This window comes from Convolutriloba macropyga, chromosome 10 (genome assembly GCF_964194025.1).
Source record: "Convolutriloba macropyga chromosome 10, txConMacr16.3, whole genome shotgun sequence".
Classification (NCBI taxonomy): Eukaryota; Metazoa; Xenacoelomorpha; order Acoela; family Convolutidae; genus Convolutriloba; species Convolutriloba macropyga.
In genome coordinates, this window is record NC_134477.1 from 41,635,038 (window position 1) to 41,659,820 (window position 24,783).

Here is a 24,783-nt window from a genome sequence, read left to right on the forward strand (position 1 = left end):
TCAAGTACAGATTCTTGAGAGATATTTTTCGAGATCTTGCAAAGCAAACAAAAAAGTGTCTTTAAATTATTTTTATTCGACAACTTTGCTTCATCCGAGGGATAATTTTGAGATGGATTTGCCCTCACATATTGCAGGGACACTGTTCCGTTTGCAGAGAGCTGCTTTAACAACACATCGTCAAATTATTGTCGTAAAAATATTACAAAAACTTGACTACGAAAGCCACAGCGTCCCACTCAACAACCACTAGTGCTCCTTCAACAATTGAAGAGATTTCTGAGTATAAATTAGAATAAAAGTTTGAATATTTATAAAAACGATTATTTGTGGAGTAATATTTTTCCGTAGCCATAGTGATAATTTTTGGGACAAAAGATGAGGCGAGGATGAAGTATGTCAACGATTTAGTTTGTTAGGTTTCTCTAGTTATCTGAAAACTAGTTTGCGTTAGCGCGGTGATCATCAAATACAGCAATTACAGTAAGAGTGTAAGTTTCACCAAATGTAGTGTTGGACGGTTCTGTCAGGTGCTCAAGAATAGCACATGTACTTCGACCGTAATGTTGCAATATTCAATCTCCTCGAGAATCCCGGAACTCACTTCAGCTTGAAGCGCGGAGTCAACATTCACCTAAGAAAAAAAATGGCAGTATATGGAGAGCAAATGACTACATGGTGTTGTTTAATGTATATTTTTTCCAAAGGATTTTTAAAATTACTTTTATGAATTTATTTACAAGCACCTACCTTGCATGCAGCTTGGTTCTGGTTTATGGAAAAATTACATGTGGTAAATTTGATTATAACTTCAGAGTGTGGATTCAGGAAGAAATGGCTTCTGTTTGGAAGATTACAAGCGGTGTCCAGAGTAACTCTTGTGCGCTGTGACGTTCAATGGCATCAGCGAATGCCACACTCAAGCAGGTTAGAGTATATCTCAAGATCAATGTTTGCTGTGACCCTCTGAAGCTCTCGATCATTTGCAAGCAATCAAAATAGCTAGTAATCAAACTTTGAGGCCTTCCATGCAGGTCATATCACTCGCCTTACGTGTGCGTTTTTGTGTAAAAATCGTTAATTCCAACATATTCACATTATCAATTACTGATAAATTTGACCTGCATTTCATAGCAGGTAAAAAATTTATTTTGATCAGAATTAAGCGGACAAATTGTCTCCAATTTTGAAAACCTTAGTTGGTAGATCACAAAGGTGTTTTACAACTACATGTTTTCATTGGCGTTTGACAGATAAGAAAATTGCACGCAATTGCTTTCATTCTATAATTATTTGATCTCAAATCTCCCAAGTCTATTTGCAACTCATTTTAGTCATCTGTTTTTGAGTTTTTGGCAATCAATAACCAAACAATTATGACATATAAATGATATCTCTAGGCTTGCTAAAAGAACGAAAAAAAGACAGAACGATGGCTGAGGCGCAGCCAAAACCATCCAAGAGAAATTACTTTCTGAAATTTGTGTTTTTTTAGTAATACCACTCTGAAACTTGGTTTTGACAACTAAGAGTGAAATTGGGCTTTAAAATTTACTTCATTGAACAATTCATTTCGGTTTTTTTCCAGTTCCTTTTTCCTGCAATTTTGAACCAAAAGACTTCGCCCAAAGAAGCATTCCTGCAGTAGTTATCCCGATGCAGTAATTTAATGCATCGTAAAACCTCAAGCATGTAAAAAATTTGAAACATGCTTCGCTTAGCAAAGATAACGTGATTTTTTTTAATTGGCCAAGCAATAAGAGCATTTTTATGAGTCATATGAGTATATGCAGTTGTTATTCAAGTACAGATTCTTGAGAGATATTTTTCGAGATCTTGCAAAGCAAACAAAAAAGTGTCTTTGAATTATTTTTATTCGACAACTTTGCTTCATCCGAGGGATAATTTTGAAATGGATTTGCCCTCACATATCGCAGGGACACTTTAAAGCCACTATCAACCTATGCATGTTCCGTTTGCAGAGAGCTGCTTTAACAACACACCGTCATATTGTTTTCGTAAAAATATTACAAAAATTTGACTACGAAAGCCACAGCGTCCCACTCAACAACCACTAGTGCTCCTTTTTTTCAAAGCCGATAACTCAATGCTTGGCTTAACTCCTTCAACTCAGGATCCTGTCTGCGCTGATTAGTATTGGACTGGCAGGGAATTCCCCAAAGAACGTTTGTTTTGAGTCTGAGGTGGCTTGTTCATTGAACTTTCCTCAGACCATCCGCCGAAATAACTAACGCCAACTGAGCTGAAAGCATTGGGGCAGCAGTTGGAGGTTACCGATCACGTCTACGCCCTTGAATACTAGCGCCGCTAAGAATTTGTTCATTTCATTAATGCGCCTCGAACAGAAATATTGTTTTCAGCAATTCCTTTCGCGCCATGAGACTGTATTAAATGATCATTCGACATTTTGTTTCGTAAATGCCATTTGGGATTGAGTTTTATGAACATGTTAGATTTTGTTTCTCATTTATCTCTTGTCCTGGGCTTAGTGTTTTAATTAGACTGTCATAATAAAGTTAATTTGTTTATTACGTTTAGTTGGGGGTTGTCTCTTCAATAAATATGTTTTAATTCGATTTCGTTGTGAAAAATGTTGCTGCTCTAAAAGATCTATTCAATTAACTTTTGAATTTGAAGGCATCATTGGTCTTGAAGTCAAGTTGGTGTAGTAATTTTTGTCTCGCCAGTGGAGGAAGAGAAAGGAGAAAGTGATATTTGAAGTCCTGGAAAGTTTGTTTTGAGTCTTGGTCTCATGTTCAGGGCACTTTCCCGAGACTATCCACTGAACCAGCTAATGCCAACTGATCTGGTAGAGTTGGGGCACCTGTGGAGGTTTCGAATCACGTCTATGCCCTGGAATACTAGCGCTGCTAAGAGTTTGTTCATTTCATTAATGCGCATCGAACAAAAGTGTTGCTTTCGGCAATGCGCTTCGCGCCAAGTGACTTTACTAAAATAATTGATTTTTGTCTTGTAAAAGCCACTTGGGAATGGGAATGGCTTTCAGGAACAAGTCAGATTTTTTCGCATTTATCCCTTGTCCTCGGCTTAGTGTTTTCAATCGAATGATAAAGGAAAGCTAAATTGTTTCCTTAGTTTAATTTGCTGTTGTCTTTTCCATGATTATGTTTTTGCTTCGAATGAGCTGTGGATCATTTTGGCGTTTTTAAAGATCATTTCACATAACGTTTGAATTGAAATTCATCGTCGAGTTTGAAGTCAAGTTTGAATTGTGATTTTTATCTTGCCAATGGAGGAAGAGAAGGCAGAAAGTAGTTTGCTCTGCGGTGTATTTTTTTCAAGTAAGGCGAGAAAACGGCCTTTGAATACCATTGTCAGTGAAAACTTTTCGTATTGTAATCACTCTTTATCCTATGTTTTCAATTAATTTTGAACGAAATTTGCCGCAATTACTGTAAACGTGTTGTTTTTATGCAAAATTTCCGATTGACCATATTGAATTTCCGAATGTTTATTACAACCTTAACTCTTTTTTTTACTTGATCTTAATTTATCTCATTCTCAAGTGTCAGCAGCTGAAGTGGCGTTAGTTGACTACTAAAAGTCAAATGAAAGTGCGCCAAAAATTTTTAAATTTTTTTCAGCTCAAATTCATTTAGTAGTTAATTTGGTATATAATAAACTCCACTGAGACCCATTGAAGCATTGTTATTATTAGTATTGAAGCTCCCGTCGTTGATTGTATTACACCCCTCCACATTGACAAAAAGGATAAACACAATGAGCAGCTGTGTACAAGTTTCAATTTTACTTGGTATTTTGCAGATTTTAGTAATCAATTCTAATTGGCATAGTTTGGATCCGCTTCTTCTGCTTGATGGTAGACTTTATATGGGGAGTTGTAATATGGGGAATTTGTATGTGGAGTTGTACTATCAAAGTCTCTTCTCCTTTTTTAAGTTCCCACCGAATCAATTACAAGTCGCAAAAAATAACTCAAACCTAATATTGCGAAGCTTAACATTTGGGGGACAATTTTGTTCTCCAAAGATAATCTGTCAATACGTTTTTGAAGCCCAAACAGGGAGTGACTGTAATCTTCGAAAAAAATAGACACTCTTAGCACATTTATCCGCAAAGATTAACTTCTTTTTTTTTCTAACGGTGGAGCCAGCTATCCACAATAGCCATATGTAGGAACCAATTATTGCTTATTTGTATTTTGCAGCAAAACAGGGTATAAAGGCATGGTAAAATTTTTCACAGATCAAAAATTTGAGAGAAATGTTAATAGAGCATAGTCGTAGAAAACAAGCCAAATAATGATAAAAATGTCCGAAGAACCAAATGGTGCCAGATCAACCTTTTTTTCTCACTGGTAAAGATGTATCCAAAAAACACTAAAAAAAGCAAAAACACTAAGTAATTTTATTGGCAGAGAAAATACAAGCAAAAACCAGAACTATGGTCAAAATAAATTTATGTCAGGCTCACTATTTTCCCCAATTATTACTCCAAGTAACTGGTCATGTGCGTCAAAATTTAGCGAAACGAAATTCATAAATGCAAAACAGGACATTTCAAAAATTTTTTTTTTGTTTTCAGAAAATTTTTCAGGACATTTCAAAAAGATTTTTTCTTGTTTTCAGAAAATTTTTCTCAAATTCAAAAATCTTTAATCTATATCATTGAAACTATATCATCGAAACATTCATGATGAATTTACTAAAGAGTCATTAGGCAACCAAATGGACCTGTCTTTGGTTAGACTGACTTGTCACTGGAAAGATGCAGAAAAACTCAAAAAAATACGAACAACAAATTTTCAGCATTGCGAAAACAAATTAGTGAAGCCATTAAAATCATTAGCTATTCTAATTTTATGTGTACTTATTTCAATATGTAAATATTCTAATATTATACTGAATGAATAAAAAACCTCAATTGGGCCACATTTGAAAATCATTGGGATCTGTTATTACGCGATTTTGCTACAATAAGAGAAAAAGGAACAAAAAAACACCACTCCCATAATTTTTTATGAAAACGCATATTGTCCAGCAAACATCATATACGTCATAGAATCAGTAAAAATATTGATTTTTAAAATACAAAGAAATGTATGGGAGCTCTCAATGACGAGAATAAGTTACATGAGTAGTATATAATACCTACGTAAAGAAAGGGGGGTTATCATTCGACTCTTAACCATAGGATAATAGGTAGTGGCGGTTAAGTGGGAATAGGTTAGGCGGGATAAAATCTTTCCGCCTGCTGTTTATTGCCGTTTGGATTGTTCTATTCCGCCGTTCTTGCTGGTTCTTTCTGGTCGTTTGAATTTAACGCTACATGTAAAAAGTAGTCTCATTACCCTAATAGAGGGGAGGGGCTTATTATGTGATGTTTAGACGTGTGATTAAGTGGTTTTGGTCAGTTGTTAGCAAAAATTGATCATTTTTGGGAGAATGTGTGCATAGATCAAATGGCAACTATAGCAACGCTTGATTTGAAAAGTATTCACGAAACTTACAAGGAAATCGAAAAAGAGTATTCACAATACGGTAATCGATTTTTATACTTTTTAGCCACTTGTTTGCATTTGGATCCGGATCTTGATTTGGATATTGCGTCGAAGTTGCGGCCGTACGGATGTTTGATTGGTATTGATAATTTTTCGTTAGACAAATATTTCAAAAATTTAAAAATTCTGAGATTACATGCCATACTCCACGACGCTTCCGGTTTTGTTTATGAATATAGTGAAAAGGGTCCAGGCTATTCTTACGTATTACCTTGTTCAGTGACAAATGAGTACCTTGGTCATGTGACTGGAATTGCTTTTTGTTTATACGTAAAATCTTTCAAAAATAGTTTATTCAATTTGCTGGAATGTTGAAATCCGGAGCGGTTATTCTTGATTTTGAAGGCTTTCGAAGTAAAAAATCTGGATTTATAATAAAAGAACTTGCGGTATCTACCGAAAATTACAGCGATATAATTTCGTTTTTACCTCCAAAATCATTTAACATACTTTGTTCGAGTGAGCAAAGATCTTTCCTGTGGGTATCTAAATTCCTTCATGGTCTCTCGTGGGAGACATGAGAGTACCCTTATCATCATTTGCAACAGATTTTTCAAAGCATAGTTCTTCGATTTCCCTTTTCTGATTTTTACGCAAAAGGATTAGAAAAAACGGAAACTTTACGACAGCTGTTACAGAGGAACGTTATCAACTTGGAAACCTTGTTCTGCCCAAAAATTGAACACTTGAAGTTGTATCGGGAGACACCAGTTTGTGAATTACATGCATTGAGTTGCCCAAAACGACAGAGAACCAAGCATTGTGCCAATAAGAAGGCAAAACTCTTTTACCAGTGGCTGACGAATGAATCGTCGGTTAGAGAAACCAGCTCCGTCTCTACTACAAGTGAATTTGTCTCCAAATTTGACAGTTTACAGTTGCATAACGCCTGAAAATCAGTTAACGGTTACTCTTATCAAGGAAGAAAAAATTGACACAAGAGGCCAAACAGTTTTGAGAAAACAGCAGATTGTGTGTGCTGGTGCTGAAATAGAAGCTTTCAAGAAGTATCTTTCTCTATTGGAGTACTTTCAATTGTACCATGTCTTTACAAGAGAAAATGAAAAGGTTGACACTAACCCCTTTACCTACGCCCAAGCGTGCAGTACCAGTTCTGATGTCTCCGGACGATGAGACTCTTCCCGATGACATCAAGCAGCTGATTAAAGAGAACAATGTAGAGTCAATTGATTCAAACAAGATTCGATGAATGCAAACTATACAATCACTTACAAACAAGGAGACGAAGACTCTGGATATGTTTCTTATGAATTTTTTATAGTTAAAAAATTATGTAAATATTCCTGGAAAGCAATTCATTTTTTTGAACAATTTTATTTCACAATGAGTCAAACCGAAGATCAATTAGATTCGGGTGGAGGCATAACTGACTTGGTTTTTGACGCCGAGCACCAAGAAAGACAATCTTGGAGGTTTTGCAATTCGAGATTGCCTCGATCAGAGGTTGTATACTTTACACAAATCATTATAATAATTTTTTTTATAACTGTATCTCTCACCAAGTTGGTTTTTTTCAGTCTTGACTGTGAAGAATCCACCTTTTGGTTTTCGCTTCTTTCTTGTACAGTTGGATACGCTCTTCCAAATCCAAAGTTATGAATAAAGTTATTTCTACCAATGACCGGTTGTTCATGGCTCTTTGCGGGCCGTCTTGCTGCGGGAAAACTGAGCTCATTTTCAAATGTTATTAGTTGGCACCTTTTTTACCAGAGTTTCAAACAATTTATTATTTTTATCAGCATGATCAGCCAAAATTCCAATCGTTAGAGAAGAAACTGAACATACATTTTAACAAATTCTCCAATTTTGAGCTCATTTCAGAGTTAGAGAACTGCCTTCTTGTGTTCGATGATTCATGTGAAGAAATTTTTAATGACAAAGAATTTTCCAAATCAGCAACCGCAGGGCGACATAGAAACATCAGTGTAATTTATGTTAAACACAATTTTTTCCAGCAAAGCAGTTGGTCCAGAACAATTGATCTAAACACAACACATATCATATTGTTCAAATCACCCCGTGACACACAACAGATTAGTTTTATTGGTCGACAGTTTAATAATGCACAATTTTTAAAAGAAAGCTATGAGCTCGCAACCAAAGAACCGTTTTGTCATTTATTAATTGATTTGGATCCAAAAACATCAGACGTCTTGCGCTACTGTTCAAATATTGTTCCTCCAGGACCATCAATTTTTTATCTGCCATCAGCTAAAGCCGTTATCACAAATTTGAGCGATGAGAGAGAAAGAAGTTTGTATGCTGGGGCGGCTGCTAGACATATCGGATACAAAACTAAAAGAGAAGATTGAGAGAGCTCCAAATAAATTCATTAAATTCCTTTGCGAATGTTTGCTCAACATTGTCAATGGTAATGTTCCAATAAGAAAAAGTGTTGTAGAAGGTTATGAAAAATCTTTCAGAAAGCTATTGTCTAGACAAACAAGTTTGAAAGAAAAGAGGCAACTTTTTGCTAGAGAAACAGATTTGGTCAAAATTGTTGGTTTCGCTTGTTATCGATATTTGACAAAATCATAATGCGCATCGAAGAATTCATTTTAATTCCAAAACGAATGTTTGCTTCACATCAACCGGTAAAAAAGAAGTTTTGGACAATCCCCTTTATAAACAGAAAGCTGCACAGCTGTCTCTTTTGCAAAGAAACCAGTCCAACTCAATGGAAAAACCAGAGAAAGCATTTGAACCAGTTGAGACTGCAAACAAACTGATCAAAAGAAACAAAAGAAACTGATCAAACAAAACCAAATCAAAAGATCAAAAATCATACTTGACTTGATTAACCAATCTGAAACAGTCACCATAGAGTCGAACGACGTTCTTCACGTTAATAAAAAACACTGGGCATCAAAGCTTCAACATTTCTGTACAATCTACAGCAACCAAATAAAAAAATTGACATTGAAAAATACTCAAAAATTTTATTTGCTCTTAATATCTCACCTCATCTTGTTGCAAATACACATGCCAAGCAAATTTTGGAAGCCTCGTCTGAAAGTGAACAAGAATTTTTCCCAAGTAGAGAACAACCCAGTCAACAAGAGTTCTCCTCTACTGGAGAACGACTCAGTGGCTCAAAACCAACCCGAAAAAAATATAAAGAAGAAACGGACCAAACGCCAGACAAAGAAGAGACCAGTCAGAAGATGTGGTCTTTCTTTTCCTGAAGTAAAAAAATTGGATCAGTTGTATTTCAAAGGACCAGCTTCGTATGGAAGCATAAAACGACTACAGACTCAAAGCAAGCTCCCTATAGGCAAAGTCCTGTCCTATTTGGAGACAAAGACGTCTTTCACAAAGTACCGTTCAATTCGATTAAAATTTCCTAGGCTTAAAGTTTTTGTAAAAGACATTAACGAAATTTGGTCTCTAGATTTGGCACACGTTGATAAATTAGCAAAGTATAACCGCAACATCAAGTATCTCCTAGTGCGGTTGATTGTTTGTCAAGATATTTTCGTGTGGAACCATTAAAAACAAAGTACGCAACAGAAGCAGCGGAAGCATTCAAAAAGATGATCAAAAACAAACAGCCCGAAAAAGTATGGGTTGACGATGGCACAGAATTTCTGGGAGAATTCAAACAATTGTGCAACAAACGGTTTCCAGTGTCGCTATTGTGACTCTATTCTGAGTACAAAAGGAAATCGTTCCAAGCATGAGCATAAATTCCATCCTGATGAGATTGATTTACCCGTATATCAATGCTCATTATGTGAGTTTACTTGTCGGAAGATTTCTTTGCTCGAAGAACACTTGAAAACTGCACACCAACGATTCACCAATTGCTGTCAAAGCTGCCTACTCGGATTCAACGATTGCCATCTTTACGTACAGCATATGACTTCCGTTCATCACTTACCCGTCCTAGGTGAACAATTTCAGCCTCGAGACACTCCGTTGGAAAGTGCATTCCATGGAGTACTGAGATCGTTCGAGTCAACAGCGGCCGAAGAGTCCAATGATCTCGAAAACTTTATGCGGATACGAAAACCCAAAATAGACACTCTAATAAGTGAGCAGTTGACCCAGGGTCCTCAAAAAGTTCAACTGTGTGCAAAATTGCGGCTTGTCAAAGTTATGTATGATGAGCCAGATATGCCAGAAGATGACCGTATTGAAATACACGCAAACTCTCTGATGACTCCTGTCTATGCAAACGGACTGTCGGATGAAGCGTATTGGCAAATGGTGGAGAAGATGATGAGCGTATTGACAACATTCAACTCTTTGGGGAGTGGTTGGACACTCGAAAAAGTTCTCAAAGTTGACGTCAAATTCGCACGTTTCAGACCAATTCTTGGTTCATCATACATCGCGTTGCCGTCAAAAATTGCCAACTGCAGAGGATTGCTCAACGTTAGGAACCACGAAGATCGAGATTGCTTCAGGTATTGTTTTGTGGCCGCTTATCACATGTATCATCAGATAAGTTTAGATAGAATTGATCGAAACTATCAAACCGACAAAACTTCACCAACTACATACAATCAACCAGGACTTCATCAACCTCTGGTCGATTTTACTAAGCCCATGGGCTTTGCAGACATTCCTCAATTCGAAACACTCAACAACGTTCAGGTAAACGTGTTTGGATACGATAACGGCCAGTTTTTCCTCTAAAAATTTCGTCATACAGCTCAGATTTTGTAATGGAGTTACTTTTGCTGTACGACTGTGACCGTCATCACTACGTCCTCATTACAAACCTGGTGGAGGTTGTTTGCTACGTGCGAGGACTTGATTACAGATTCTCCTACAAAATTTGTCGAAACTGTTTTTGGATTTGTCGAGAAGGAGTTGAAAGTTACAAACTACATCTCAATAACTGTTGCAAAAATGCACCTGCTGTCATTCATATGCCTTCAAGTGAGAACAACTCATACAAATTCACGAACTTGGCTGCTACATGGTTTGTCCCTCTTGTTATCTATTTTGACTTCGAGTCTTTCTTACGACCCGTGTCTTCTTGCAAGGTACCAAGTGATAAAGCCTTTACACAGGTCAAGGAGATACATGAACAGTGTGGCTTTGCGCTAACAGTGATAGATCACCACTCATCAAAGCCAATCTTTCATCATGTAGACAGTTCTCCTGCTTGCATGACAAATTTTGTCAAAATGCTTCACAAACTAGCCAGAGATATTTATCAGCAGAAAAGGAAGCACCCTTTCTTCAAAGGCGATAGACGAAACTTGGGAAAGTCTGAAGCTACGCACTGTTGGATTTGTGAAAAATCGTTTTCAGAAACGGAAGATCCAGAGATCACAATTGACCTGGACCATTGCCACTACAGTGGTAAATTCTTGGGATGGGCACATGAGAAATGCAATCGCTTGAGACGAAATATCAATTTCACCCCCGTTGTGGGTCATAATATTCAAAATTATGATTTACATCAGATTTGCTTGGCACTGAACAACTGCGAGCCAACCACAACCATCAGCGTCATACCAGCCACCGATGAAAAATACATATTAATGACATTTGGTGTGCTTATTGACAGTTTCGTAACGGAAAAGGGAAGAACAGTGAAAGTTTACGAATATCTTTGATTCTTAGACTCCTTCAAGATGATGAACAGTTTTTTAGAGAAACTTGTTGAAATTTTACCCGATGACCGTTTCGAAATAATGAGGGCAATGTTTTCTACATTATCTGATGCTAACCTTCAGCTACTTAAACAGAAAGGCTACTACCCTTACTCTTATGTGACTGGTCGGTCCAAGTTCAGTGACACCAGTCTCCCACCACTGAGCAAGTGGGGTAACACTCTGGACGGAGGGGCAGTGAAGGTAACGGAGACTAATTTACAACATGCAGGCTTGATGTGGGAAATTCTGGAATGTGGAACACTGCAGGATTATCATGACTCATACTTGAAGCTCGACTGTGCACTACTCGCATGTGTTTGCGAATTCCATCGACAGTTGAGTTTCGATACGTATAAACTGGACTGTATGCACTTCTTCACCCTACCCAATATGGCTAAGGAAGCATCACTTAGAATCTGCAAAGCCAATGTCGAGTTACTGACTGAGCGCGAACACTTGCACATGATTGAACCCGCAATTCGCGGTGGAGTCACATCTGACTTTGAAAGTCGGCACTTCACTGCAAATAACTCCTATATTCCCAACCACGATAGCACGGAGGAATCCTGTTTTGATTTCTGTGTCGACGCTAATAACCTTTATGGTGGCGTAATGCAATTAGAGAAACTACCGCTCGCCGACTTTGCGTTCAACACAGATATTCAACTTCAAGAGATTTTGGACACCGCCGATGACGCTAGCATTGGATACTTTGTAGAGGTCGATATCTTTTACCCGCCGAGCCTTCATGATGAGCATCGCGATTTTCCGTTGGCGCCCACAAAAGACGTAGTTGAAGATGAGTGGTTGAGCGATTACCAGATCGAATTAAAAGAACAACACAATCTCCCATCTTCCAAAGTAAAGAAACTCCTGCAAACGTTCTTTGATAAAGAGAGATACGTGGTCCACTACAAACTGCTGAAACTCTATGTCCAACTCGGCTTGGTAATCAGGAAAGTTCACAGAGTGCTTCAATTTCGACAAGAAAACTGGCTGTCGCCATACATTACACTAAATAGTGAAAAGCGGCAAGTTGCGTCAAACAAGTTTGAAGAGAACTTTTATAAACTGATGAATAATGCAGTTTATGGTAAAAACTGCGAATCGAAAAGACGCAGAGATAAAATAACAATCTCACGAGATGCCGAGCATGCGCTGAAGATAATATCCAAATTTGAGTTTGATCGCTATATGATCTTTGGGGAGAATTTAGAAGCCTTGACCACACGGCCGAAGTCCATTTATTGGAACACTCCCACTTTTGTGGGAGCGACTATATTAGATCTTGCAAAATTCCACATGTACTCATTCCATTACAATGTCATGCGCCCCAACTTTAATTGTCGCCTTCTTTACAGCGATACAGATAGTCTCCATTATGCGATAAAAAGCGACGATTTTTATACAGAGTTATCGCAGAAGCCTCAGTCAGTATTAAGTCATTTTGATTTCTCAAATTACCCACCCAATCACTTTCTTTACAATACCACTAAAAAAATAGTCGTCCTCAAATACAAGGATGAATTCGCCGGCGACTATATTACTGACTTTATCTGTTTGAAGCCGAAGCTGTACTCCATCCTGTCAAAAAACAAGTTTATTCTCTCATAAAACAAAATTGTTAGTTGTTGTATAAAAATTCGTATTGGGTTAAAAGGCATCTGGAAGGTGCTAAATCGTATTATATTTACATAGGGGTTAGTAATCATAATAGCACCTAATTTTTCTCATTTCTTTCTTTCCTTTAGGTTGTCGAAAACTTTCAGCAAAAGGGGTGACGAGGGCCGCACAACAACATCTTTGCCACGTCGACTTCTTAAACACTCTCAGCACTGGAAACCACCTGCGCTCAGAGAACACCAGGATTGTGTCCGACCACCACAGGCTGCAGACAGTTACTACAAACAAAATTTGTCTGTCAGCTTTTGACAATAAGCGCTATATACTACCCGATGGCATAAAAACACTCCCCTTTGGCCATTATGAAATTGTCGATTATGCTATCGATGAAATTGATTGGAATAACGACGATGTGGAATGGGATTATGACGATTTTAGCGACTTACTTTTGAGCTCTAGCCCAGAGTGGGATAACAGTTTTGTTGTACCACATTCCTCTCCAGATACCACCCAAAGCTCCAACACATGGCAACCACCAGACCCCGGTTTTGTCGCTGCTCAGAATATAAATGATTCGGATATTGAAAGTAGCGATATCGTTGATTTCGATGCCAATTTTGAAGAAAACTCTACGCCCAATAATCCGTTCATTAATTTTGAGGCAGAAGAAGCAAGTGAAAGCGAGTCAGAGGGCCCAGTGTGCAAAACTGCAAGGCGATATTAGTGTGCATAATTAAAATTAATTGCCCAGAGAGAGAGAGAGAGAGAGAGAGAGAGAGAGAGAGAGAGAGAGAGAGAGAGAGAGAGAGAAAGAGAGACGCAAAACTGAACCAGTATTGATTTTGCATGCAGTGTGAAATTTGGTTTTAATTTAATTTGTTTGAGTGTTTTGAAATCAAAAGCATGCGGCGAGTCAGAAAACAAAGTTAAAGGGAAACAAAAGCGGCAAGACTCAAAAGGGAAAGATTGAATAGGAGAGGGATATAAACAGCGGCGGAAAGATTTTATCCCGCCTATCCTATTCCCACTTAACCGCCACTACCTATTATCCTATGGTTAAGAGTCGAATGATAACCCCCCTTTCTTTACGTAGGTATTATATACTACTTACATGTTGTCGAAAGGAACAACAAAAAATAAAAAAATTGAAAGATCCCTAAAAATCTTAAAAAGGTATAATATCATAAATTTTAAAACTATTTGCTATATATTAACTGCCTCGGAAACATCATTCATTCAATCTTCAATTGCAAGTTATGAAACCGATCAGCATTTTACGGCTATCTAAAGATTAAAAAAACAAGCAAAAACAGCAAATTCAAAAAACAAAAATGGAGCGAAAAAAGTGTCGAAGCCATCAAAAAATTATTTTTCTGTGCTTTCAGAGGGCACGTTTAAAGACAAGGTTCGCATGAATCGCATTTGCGTTCAAAGACGACCCAAGTAATTCCGGCTATACGGCGGGGCCGGTAGGGGGAAATTCCCATTATTCAGCATACCCAAATCGCACCCCTCCTCCCCCCCCTCCGATTATTCAGCACCACAACCCATCGCCCACTGCTGGGGGGTTCCGATTATTCAGCATACAAGGAGAACTCAGTTTATCATTAAACCACTAAGACCCACCCCACCCCCCCCCCCCCCCGCTCCCAGCACACGTTTGGGTGCTACTGGCCGTTTAATTTCGGTGGGATACTCACGGGATACATCGAAGAACACACAAATGCTCTGTCATTCTCCGTAACTAAGCCACAAAAATAACAACGTGTTTTTCACAGAGTTCGTAGGGGCACGTAACCTATTTTTCATCATTTCGGACCAAACATGTGAGTTTTTCGGAAATTTTGAAAATATCAAGAATTTTCTCTTGACAGAGAATTTTTTGAAGAAACCACTTGTTTTACAATTAAGCATTACTGCAAATTGGCTTTACAATTGAAATGCATTGACTCAGTACATTTATCCCCTGAGGCTATACTCCGGGTAAAGTATATTTTGAAAACTTCTGTCAACATTTTTAATTTTTGGAAAGAAGTGATGACGAAGTGATTTTTGGAAAGAAGTGATATTTCTTCATTATATTTAGAGATATAAACTGATTACGGATGCTTAAAAATTAGAATGCTGAGTCCGAGCAAAATTGGATGAATGCGTTGAATTGGGCATAAATCAGGCTAGATTTTTGCCATCATTAACGCACCATTAAAGTTTTATCAACCAAAGTATCAGTGCAGACCTTAAATAAACTAAGTTGATTCCTCAGTTTAAAACTGGGTTCACATTTGGTTTAACATTAAACGCCATCTGAAGTTTTTTCTTTTACTAAAAATAGGTTCATCTTTTTTCCAAATTGAAGAAAAATGTTTTAAAAATCTTTAGGTTCTAATTCTTTTTATTTGATCTTCTATTTATATAAAACTATCAGAAACTTTTCAAAGTTACAGCAAACTGTGCTATAGATCTTATGAAAAGAATGATTAAGAGTCGGATTTTATAGTATCCTTCAATTTTTCAAGAGGAAACCAAAAATTTCCTCTATATTTGCTCTCTACTCTTATCCTGTTGCACTTTTTTATGTAACGGGAGAGAGGGGAGGGCGGAGTGCCTATTTCACTAACAGATTGGGGGGGGGGGGGGGGGGAGGGTCTGATTATATATGAAATTTCAAATATAAATATAGTCCCATTTTTTAACACTTTTCAAACTGATTTTTAGGAAGTTATCAATTTTGAATCACAATTTATTTTTGACGACTGGCGATATACAAAAAATAAAGCTAAAAAAGCCTACCGAAGACATCTTCCCTGTCTATAACCAGAAGTCATTTTTCAGCTATGACATTTAACATACGCAATAATTTATTTTTTTTTAATCTGCAAACATGTAAATTAAACTAACCACTTGGTTAATGTTACATGTTAGAAATTTATTAATCAAACATTATTTTTTTCTAATTCATAACAAACTAAGGTTCGGTTTTCGTAAAATAATTTAATAAAAAATATGTTTAAATCCTGCAACCCTTCTGTCTATTTGAACTCTTTCGTGTCGTTTAAGCATTTCCGCTGTAACTTTTTGTTTAAATTTGGTCTTCGACGTTTCTTTTCTAATTGTAATTGGAAGTGTGTTCCATTTTCGAATAAAGTTACGAACAATTGAACCATTACTCCATTTTGACTTACATTTTTGTTCTAGGAAAAGGTTTTGGGTTCGTTTGTTTACAATAATAGGCACGTTTTCTAAAAATCTGAAATGTTTATTAGAGCGATTTCTTGTTTGTTGGAGAATATTGAAAAACCTATTTAGAGACACCCGTGTTATTTGGAGCTCTGCTGGAAGAATTTTAGTCTCCAGAAGTAGATCTCTGGCAGTATCGTATTTGGTTTTCATAAAGCAAACTTTTATTCCCCAGTTTATCTGTTTGTTAATTCTGTCAATAGAGTAAGATGGTAAATTTTGAAAAAAAATTGCGCTAAAATCTAAATGAGACAAAACTAGTGATTTAAAAAGATTTTTTCTTGTTTTTAGCGGTACCTGATAACGAACAAAAAATAATGATCTGATTGCTGATGCCATTTTATTGATAACCTTATTTAGTTGATTTTGGTATGTCAGTTCCCTATCAATTATTACACCTAAATATCTACATTTTTCAGATGCTTCCAATCGGTGTCCCTTGAAATCGACATTTTCAATGATCGGCAATTTTTCCTTCCTGAACACCATTAACTCCGTTTTTTTTTCTCATTCAAAGTTAACCTGTTTTGTTTCATATATTGATCTGTCTTGTTTAATGTATCTTCAGCTATTAGCTGCAAATTTGCTTCATTCTTTGCATGACATAGAATTGCTGTATCATCGGCAAATAGTAATACATCACAATTCGTTGATACAGCTTCACTGAAATCGTTGACATAAAATAAAAAATAGAGGCCCTTAGACAGTTCCCTGAGGAACACCGTGATTTATGACAACCCAATCTGATTTTGCTATCCCATTTTTTACACACTGTTTTCTATCACAAAGGAAAGAGTTTAATAAGAATCTTGCATTTTCTCCATTTCCATACCTTTTTATTTTGTTCATAAAAACATCTATAGATATTGAGTTGAAAGCCTTTGCTAAGTCTAAAAAGAGTGTGACAACAATTTCGTTTTCGTCAACGCATTGGTTTATCTTTTCAGTTAATGAAATGATAGTATCGAGACAGGACTTTTGCTTTTGAAAGCCGAATTGATTCTTGTTAATCAGACCATTAAAAGTTAGGTGGTGAGTTAGTTGTTCAAGTAGTAATCGCTCAAACATTTTTGCTAGAGTTGGTGTGACTGATATGGGTCGATAGTTTTCTGGTTCTAGTCGGTCTCCCTTCTTATAGACAGGTGTAACATGCGCTGTTTTCAAAATATTAGGAAACGTGTTTTTGTTTATACATTCATTGACGACAAATTGTAAATGAGTTCCAATAGACAGTTTACTATCTTTTAGCGCCCATGCTGGTATATAGCCCGGTCCGGGAGATTTATGCTTAGGTAGATTATCAATAACATTATACAATTCTTTTCCGGTGACTGGTCGGAAGCTAAATTGCGGTCCATCAAATGTTAGGGAAGAACAATTTGGAGCAACGTCTTTGCCTTTGTATAATCCTAGTCTCGCAAAACAATTATTAAGAACATTGGCAATCTCTCTGTCATCCTCAACAAAATGACTATCTTCCCTTAATTTTTCAATTTTTTCTATTTGGCTGTTGGAATTGATCCTGTTTCTCTTGAAGTTGGTAGCTGCTGGAAAAAATTCTTTGTGTAATCATCTGCCGCTTTTTTCAGTTTTCTATTCACTGAATTGCGTAAAAATTTGTAAATGTTATAAATCTCTGATTTTGGGTTTTTCTTCCACGCATTAAAGAGACGGTGTTTTTCATTTATGAGACCACGTAACTCTTTTGTCAACCATTGCATTTGTTGTTTTTTGATACTACTTTCTACCAACTCCAAGGGTGCATGACAACTCAGTATATTTTCAAAAATTTCGATAAATTTTAAAAACATTTCGTTCGGCTCATTTATCTGGTACATAGGCGACCAATCTTGCAGCGCAATGTCACGATTGAAATTTGATCTTGAATATTTCTTGCTATTACGTATCAAAAACTGCCTTTTATTATCACTGCGGTCTATTTTTAATGATGACTGATATACTATTGCGAAGTGATCAACTCCAAGAGTCGACTCTAGAACACTGGCTTCAAAAATTTGGTTCTTCGAGATAAAGCAGTGATCAATTAACGAATATTTTTCACCATTTGTCCATGTTGCCTCCGTTTCATTAACGTAACAAAGCCCATTGTTTGCTGTGAAAATATCAAGTGACTGTCTACCTTTTGGGCCTAACAAGTTTATATTGTAATCTCCTAACAAAATTAGATTATCTGTATACGAATACACATTTGAGATTTCTACAGTCATTTCATCCAGAAAAAAGTTAGAAAGATTTACATTGGGGCAGTATGCTACATTAATGAGTAGTTTTTGTGTTAAAGGCTTACCAATTTCAATCCACATTGACTCAAAAAAACTCCTATTGATTGTGTTCAAATCATTTCTCATTTTTACTTCAAACTGTTTGGGAACCCAAATATTTACCCCTCCACCTCTCTGTACATTAGTTAATGATGATCTTGGTTGGTGAATGAAGTGATGACTATTGCACAGATAAAACTCGGGAATGTCAGTTTTTTCGTTTATCCATGTTTCGGTAACAACTAGGAATGAGGTTTCATTAAGATTTTTCAAAAAACGAGACAATTGCTCATGTTTATTATTGAGGCTTCTACAATTCATATACCAAAACTTGGGGAACTCCAATTTTCTCGCACACTCACCATTGTATTTTTCAATTGTTGGTATTCTATCCAAATTTGATGGACCTGGGTTTCTTTCAATGTCACCACATTTTTGTAGAATAACTACGATGATTATAAGTAGATATTTTATGTTAAATATTCCGAACCATAGTAAAAAATTTTTAATCTGATCGATATGACGGTAGTTAGGTTTTTTAAGTTTACATAAATTTGAGTGACTTTTGAGAAACTCAATCGTTTCTAGAAAAAAGCAAACTTAATCAAAATTAAAACCAAGATAAAAATCCACCTACACCTCAAATAAAACATTTTTAATGATTTCTAAAAAGTCACCCAGATGTATCAGAATTCAATACAATTGTTGAAATTATTCCATCCATCTCTCATGGGTACAAAAAAATCTTTGCGCTTTGGTGGAATATGTCTCAAAGAGACATCGTTTGTCGAACAATTGTAACCAATCCTTTTCAAGTGGTTTCTCAGAGTCGCTACTATTTTATTGATTCCATGTAAATTAGAGTGAACACCATCATGCCTTATATCTGTGTTTTCCAAGTCGTAATTCAGGACATTTACTTTACACGACTGAAATTCATCATTAAGTTGATCGGCTATACTATCGACTTCCTTGTTGTATTCATTAATTTCTTTGTTATTTACATCTCTTCCATACAGACCATTCTTTACATTCGGTATTTTGCAAATTGCAACTTTGTGTGGTTTGAACTTTGTTATACATTTGCCAACCAGGTCACCAATTTGCTCTGCTGCTTTTTTTCCGTCAGTACCCTGATCAATAGTGTTATGCCCAAGGTGAAATATAAGGCTTTCCGACTTTGTTCCTGTTGAATACGAATCAATGGTACTGCTGACGTCATTAATGGTTGCAGATGGGTAGGAGTGTATAGCTGTTTCGTTACTGATATCGCTTTGGTTTTCAAATTTGAACGTGCTGTCCGAAATAACTAAATTTTTGGCAAACCTAGGTACAAATTTGGGGAAAAACTTTTTGCTAGCACTCTCAGACGCTTTACGGTCGTTGTCAACGATACCATCAATAATTTTTGTCAGCATTTTGTCATTTTGAGCTCTCAAGTAAATGAGTTCCGACGTTGACTGATCATATAATCTTTTTTCGTTGTCCAAAGCTACTCGAAGTTCTATGTTTTCTTGTTCAATTATTGCAGCTTTTTCTTTATATAATTCTACATCTTTCCTGAGCTCATCAATTTCACATTGTTGCAAACTACTATTAAGTGATGTTCTTTTGCTTTCTCTTAGTTTCAAAATTTCTTGTATCAACTTGTCTTTATTCCATTTTGCTAGTGCAGTTGTCTCCATTTTGATGTCGGATACTTTGGGTTTTTATGACAAAGACTTAGTTAAACATAGCAAAAAAAATATGTTGACCTGAAAAGAAAGAAAAAGAAACTGGTTTGATCTCACCGGCTGACGAAATACAATAAGTCAAGATAGCTCCAGTAACGTAGAATACCCAATCAATTGTCGATAAAATTGTTTTCCAAAAAAAAGAGAATTTATCTTGTTTGATAATATGAGGATTTTTGAAGAAGTCTATACTGAGCTTATATAGCAGTTAAAAAGGGTAAAGTTTTTCAAAACATCGCATGTGTTTTAAGAAAAATCTATGTCGCTGACTTCTAACAACCACCTTCCTCTTTTCCAAATCGAACTAGGAAGTAATTAAATGGTGGAGTTATGAAAAAATTATAAACTCTAGATTTTTTGATCATGTATATATTCGAAAACATTAGAAACATGGATAAAAGGACGTACCATGGATCTGTTGGCTTTGATCTCTTCGCAATTGTATGTAAGTGGAGACTCATCACTCTTATCTCCACAGTTGTCTTTACCATTGCATATCCACTGAGGAGGAATGCAGTTCTTCGTGTTAGTGCACGTGTGGTGACCTAAAGAAAAAAACAGTAACATATCACTCTTATATAAATGTAACGTGACTCTGATGAAGTCAATGCCGTTCGTTAAGAACCGCATAGGAGTTCGAATTGCAAAACAAAAGTTTTGAAGTTGCTTCAGCAGAGTCTTGTTTGAGCTACGCTCTTTGCAAACCTTAAGATCTGGTACTGTAAATAGAAAAATGTGGAACTGTATAATCTGCAACTGTACCGATGGCATTTTAGTTTTTGTTCCGACAGCACTTTTTCCGTTGGTTGTTTTTATTCACGTTTTTGGTAATTTTGGACCAAATTTTTGTTTATTTTTCTAAAATTTTTAAAACTGTACAAAACAATATTAGTGATTTCAGCCCTTAAGATAGAATAAGGCCGCTGAATGGTTTGATTCGGATTTGTTTTGATAAAATTTTGCTAAATTTTTTGAATTTCAGATTTTCTCAACAAAAATGGTGCCAAACACGATTTTTTTTAGCCCACTCAGTTTAAGTTCACCAGAAGTAGAGAGCTGAAAACTGCTAACACAACTCAAAAAGAGGTCTTTCAAAAGAGTCTGTTTCATTTCGGCTCCCAAACGATTCTTACTCAAATAAATTTTTTCCCGTCTTTGTCCTAATTTGAATCGATTTGTATGTATATTGCTTAAAGTATTTTTGATATATACAGATGTTTAGTTTCTCAAACTGTGTATTTGGCAAAAATCTGGAACAAATTAGGTAATTAGTGGGGCGCTCAGCTGCATCAGGGCTGGTTTTGCTCATTTCGTGCCTCTGATAATCCAAAATTGTTCAGTTTGTACTCGGGAACGATGTTTTTTTTTCAAATCATTCACGCAAATTTTATCATTTTTATGTTAATTACTGACAAAAATGATTTCAAATCAACGTTTGTGAACCCAGTACGTTGTGCAACCCCATGTAACAGAGCACATGTCCTTACATAGTATATCTTTTTGTAAAACTATGGAACGTGTGTCCTGAGGTTTGAAAATATTATCCACCCACTAAGGTAGGGGGTGGCACAAGCAAAAAAGTCTCAAGAAAATATCACTGAAGTATTGAACAATACATTTATATATCTTACTTATGTCCACCTGTAGATAAGTCGCAGTATCGACAGCTCAATTTTTCATCCATGTGAGACTTTTCTTCTAGATTTTTAACTAATGGTTTTTTGGCTTTGGTACTACTAGTTTCTTAAAAAAAACGTGGTGATTTTCACATGATTGCCAAATACTGAGGTTCAATTTTTTGCTGGAAAACTTATCAATTTAACTAATTGTCCCACAGACGTCTAAAGTATGCCAATTGAAAATTTTTTATGTTTTAATGAATATCTTATGGTTTTTTTCGGCTCCGAAACACTTCTCTAGCAAAGAAATTCTACTTTTTACATGTGTTTGTTGTTATTTTGGAGTTGCTCAAAATATGCTAGTTTGTGAAGCGTTTCATTAGCTTCGCTTGGATATGAGAACGATGTGATTCTTTATCTTCAAATTTCAGGTAATGGTTTTGGTGATTTTGATAAAAAATATTTTTACAAAAAGCAAAAACGTTTTTGAATCTTCCCTTTTTGATTTTGACATCATGAAACTTAATCAAATTATCGAAAAAATATTATTTTTTTGCTGAAACAATTGTTTTTCTGGTTCCTTATATCTTTTGACTAATGTATTTTTGGCTTAGACCTTTTGTCCTGCAGTCTACTGACTTATTATTACAACTAACGGGCCCAGTTGGATTCCCGAGAAGTTCTTTTTTTTTCGCAGAAATTTTTCGGTTTTTATGCATTTGAAATTACTTATTTTTAAAAAAACAATGGATTTTAAGGTCTATCAAATTTAACCTTCTGTCTGTCAAAACGCAAGTTAACCTAAAAAAGCCGTATCGACGAGTATGAAATTCAATTTCTTAGTGCATTTTTTCAAGTGATGGTTTCTTGGACATGAAGCTAAGCATTCTCATTTGAAAAAAAAACAAAATTGAAAATCTGCGACATTTATGAGTTTAATCTTTATTTCTTTGCCGGAATGCCGTTTTAGTGGTAGGTCATTTAAGTTTTAAAAATGTGCGATATTCCACTTTTTCCAGTGAATAGAAAATCAAGGTCTGTGACACCATTTTTGTGACAAAATATTTGATCTTTTTGTAGTCACAAGACATAATCTGGAAAATTATAGGTCTGAATGTTTTCCTTTGGCATTTTATATTGACAGTTTTGACTTGCTTCCGCAATTATAGATCACAGGTGCAAAGTTACATTTCATCGATTTCAGATGATACCTAATGGTTTTAATCACTTAGCAAATAATGGTTTTCAAAATGGAACCTATTTTGTAACTTTTCTTTTCTACAGTTTTTTTCGAATTGTTAGAAGTTGAGGATAGGTCTCATAAGCTTTGGGAAATGTACGTTTCAATTTGTTCACTTTAGGTGTTATCTGTTGCCATTATGAATTTGTGATTGTGTTTTCTCTAAACACAGACATCGAGTTTTGAGTGTAATTTATGTTTGTTTTTATGTGAATTTCACTTGTGTCTTGTCTCGTAGCCTCTTTGTTGGCTAGTTTCGTCAACCCTCTAATGCATTATTTTATTCATTTAGTGACTTCTTGAACAGTATGTGAAGGTTTGAAAGTTTTCGATTTCTTCTTCATTTGGCAGACCATTAAGTCGAAAACGTGAATGAGCGGTGTCACAGCATTATATGCAAACCCACCTTAACAAGCCCCCTTGTGTCGTGGCATTTCTATGATGAGTGTTTATAATCAGATTTATTACGTTTATTACATTTTATTTCCGAAATCATAAATTGATCTTGAAAACAATTTTTTAACAGAAAAAAACTTAAGAAAAGACCATATAGTTGATTATTTTAAAAATGTCACGTTTTCATTTTTGTCAATGCCATCTTTCGTTAGCATATTTTCTGATTGATCCCAAAAAACTTCTCTTATTATAAGAACACTTATAATACAAATTGTCCATTCTACGAAACTTCAGGGTTTTTCTATTTGTAACCTATTGTGTCAATGATTTTAAATTAACCTAGAAATATAGAAAATTGAAATCAATTTTGTTTGATAATTTCACTTGCTTCATGCCATTCTGACTCTCTGATTCTTTTTTGTTCATTTTGCCTTCTACAAAACTTCTAGAGGTGCTCTAAATATAATAATGGGGCATTTCAAGTTTCAAATGTTTTTCAGGATCTGAGCTTGAAAGAAGGAGGGACAAAATGCAGAAGTCGCAATTGCCTTTGTTCTGAAAAATTTAAAATCGAGGAAAAAATAATCTATAATCTGTGCTGCACTGTAATATATTATTTATGTTTTTTGTATTTCTACATTGCTTATTAATGGTAAAGAGCTGCAGGCCCCACCTCAGATTTCATATTTACGATTCACATAAAAAATAAATGTCACTGGAAAATATATACACAACTTGACCAAAAGTGGTAGCAATTAATAAATAATGCACGACAAATTTCGCAATAACGGTCGTTTGGTTACATAGTATATCTTTTTGTAAAACTATGGAACGTGTGTCCTGGGGTTTGCAAATATTATCCACCCACTAAGGTAGGGGGTGGCACAAGCAAAAAAGTCTCAAGATAATATCACTGAAGTATTGAACAATACATTTATATATCTTACTTATGTCCACCTGTAGATAAGTCGCAGTATCGACAGCTCAATTTTTCATCCATGTGAGACTTTTCTTCTAGATTTTTAACTAATGGTTTTTTGGCTTTGGTACTACTAGTTTCTTAAAAAAAACGTGGTGATTTTCACATGATTGCCAAATACTGAGGTTCAATTTTTTTGCTGGAAAATTTATCAATTTAACTAATTGTCCCACAGACGTCTAAAGTATGCCAATTGAAAATTTTTTATGTTTTAATGAATATCTTATCTTATGGTTTTTTTTCGGCTCCGAAACACTTCTCTAGCAAAGAAATTCTACTTTTTACATGTATTTTTTGTTATTTTGGAGTTGCTCAAAATATGCTAGTTTGTGAAGCGTTTCATTAGCTTCGCTTGGATTTAAGAACGATGTGATTCTTTAACTTCAAATTTCAGGTAATGGTTTTGGTGATTTTGATGAAAAATATTTTCACAAAAAGCAAAAACGTTTTTGAATCTTCCCTATTTGATTTTGACGTC

General features: G+C 35.7%; 1 protein-coding gene across 1 annotated transcript in view; it reads right to left on the reverse strand.

Annotated features, from left to right (window-relative positions):
* Nucleotides 1-24,783, reverse strand: part of LOC142348138 (uncharacterized) — an 84,484-nt gene that overhangs the window by 54,035 nt on the left and 5,666 nt on the right. Inside the window, exon 2 of the mRNA XM_075399343.1 lies at nt 20,480-20,616. Within this exon, the coding sequence (XP_075255458.1) occupies nt 20,480-20,616 (137 nt within the window). The remainder of the gene's footprint in view (nt 1-20,479; nt 20,617-24,783) is intronic.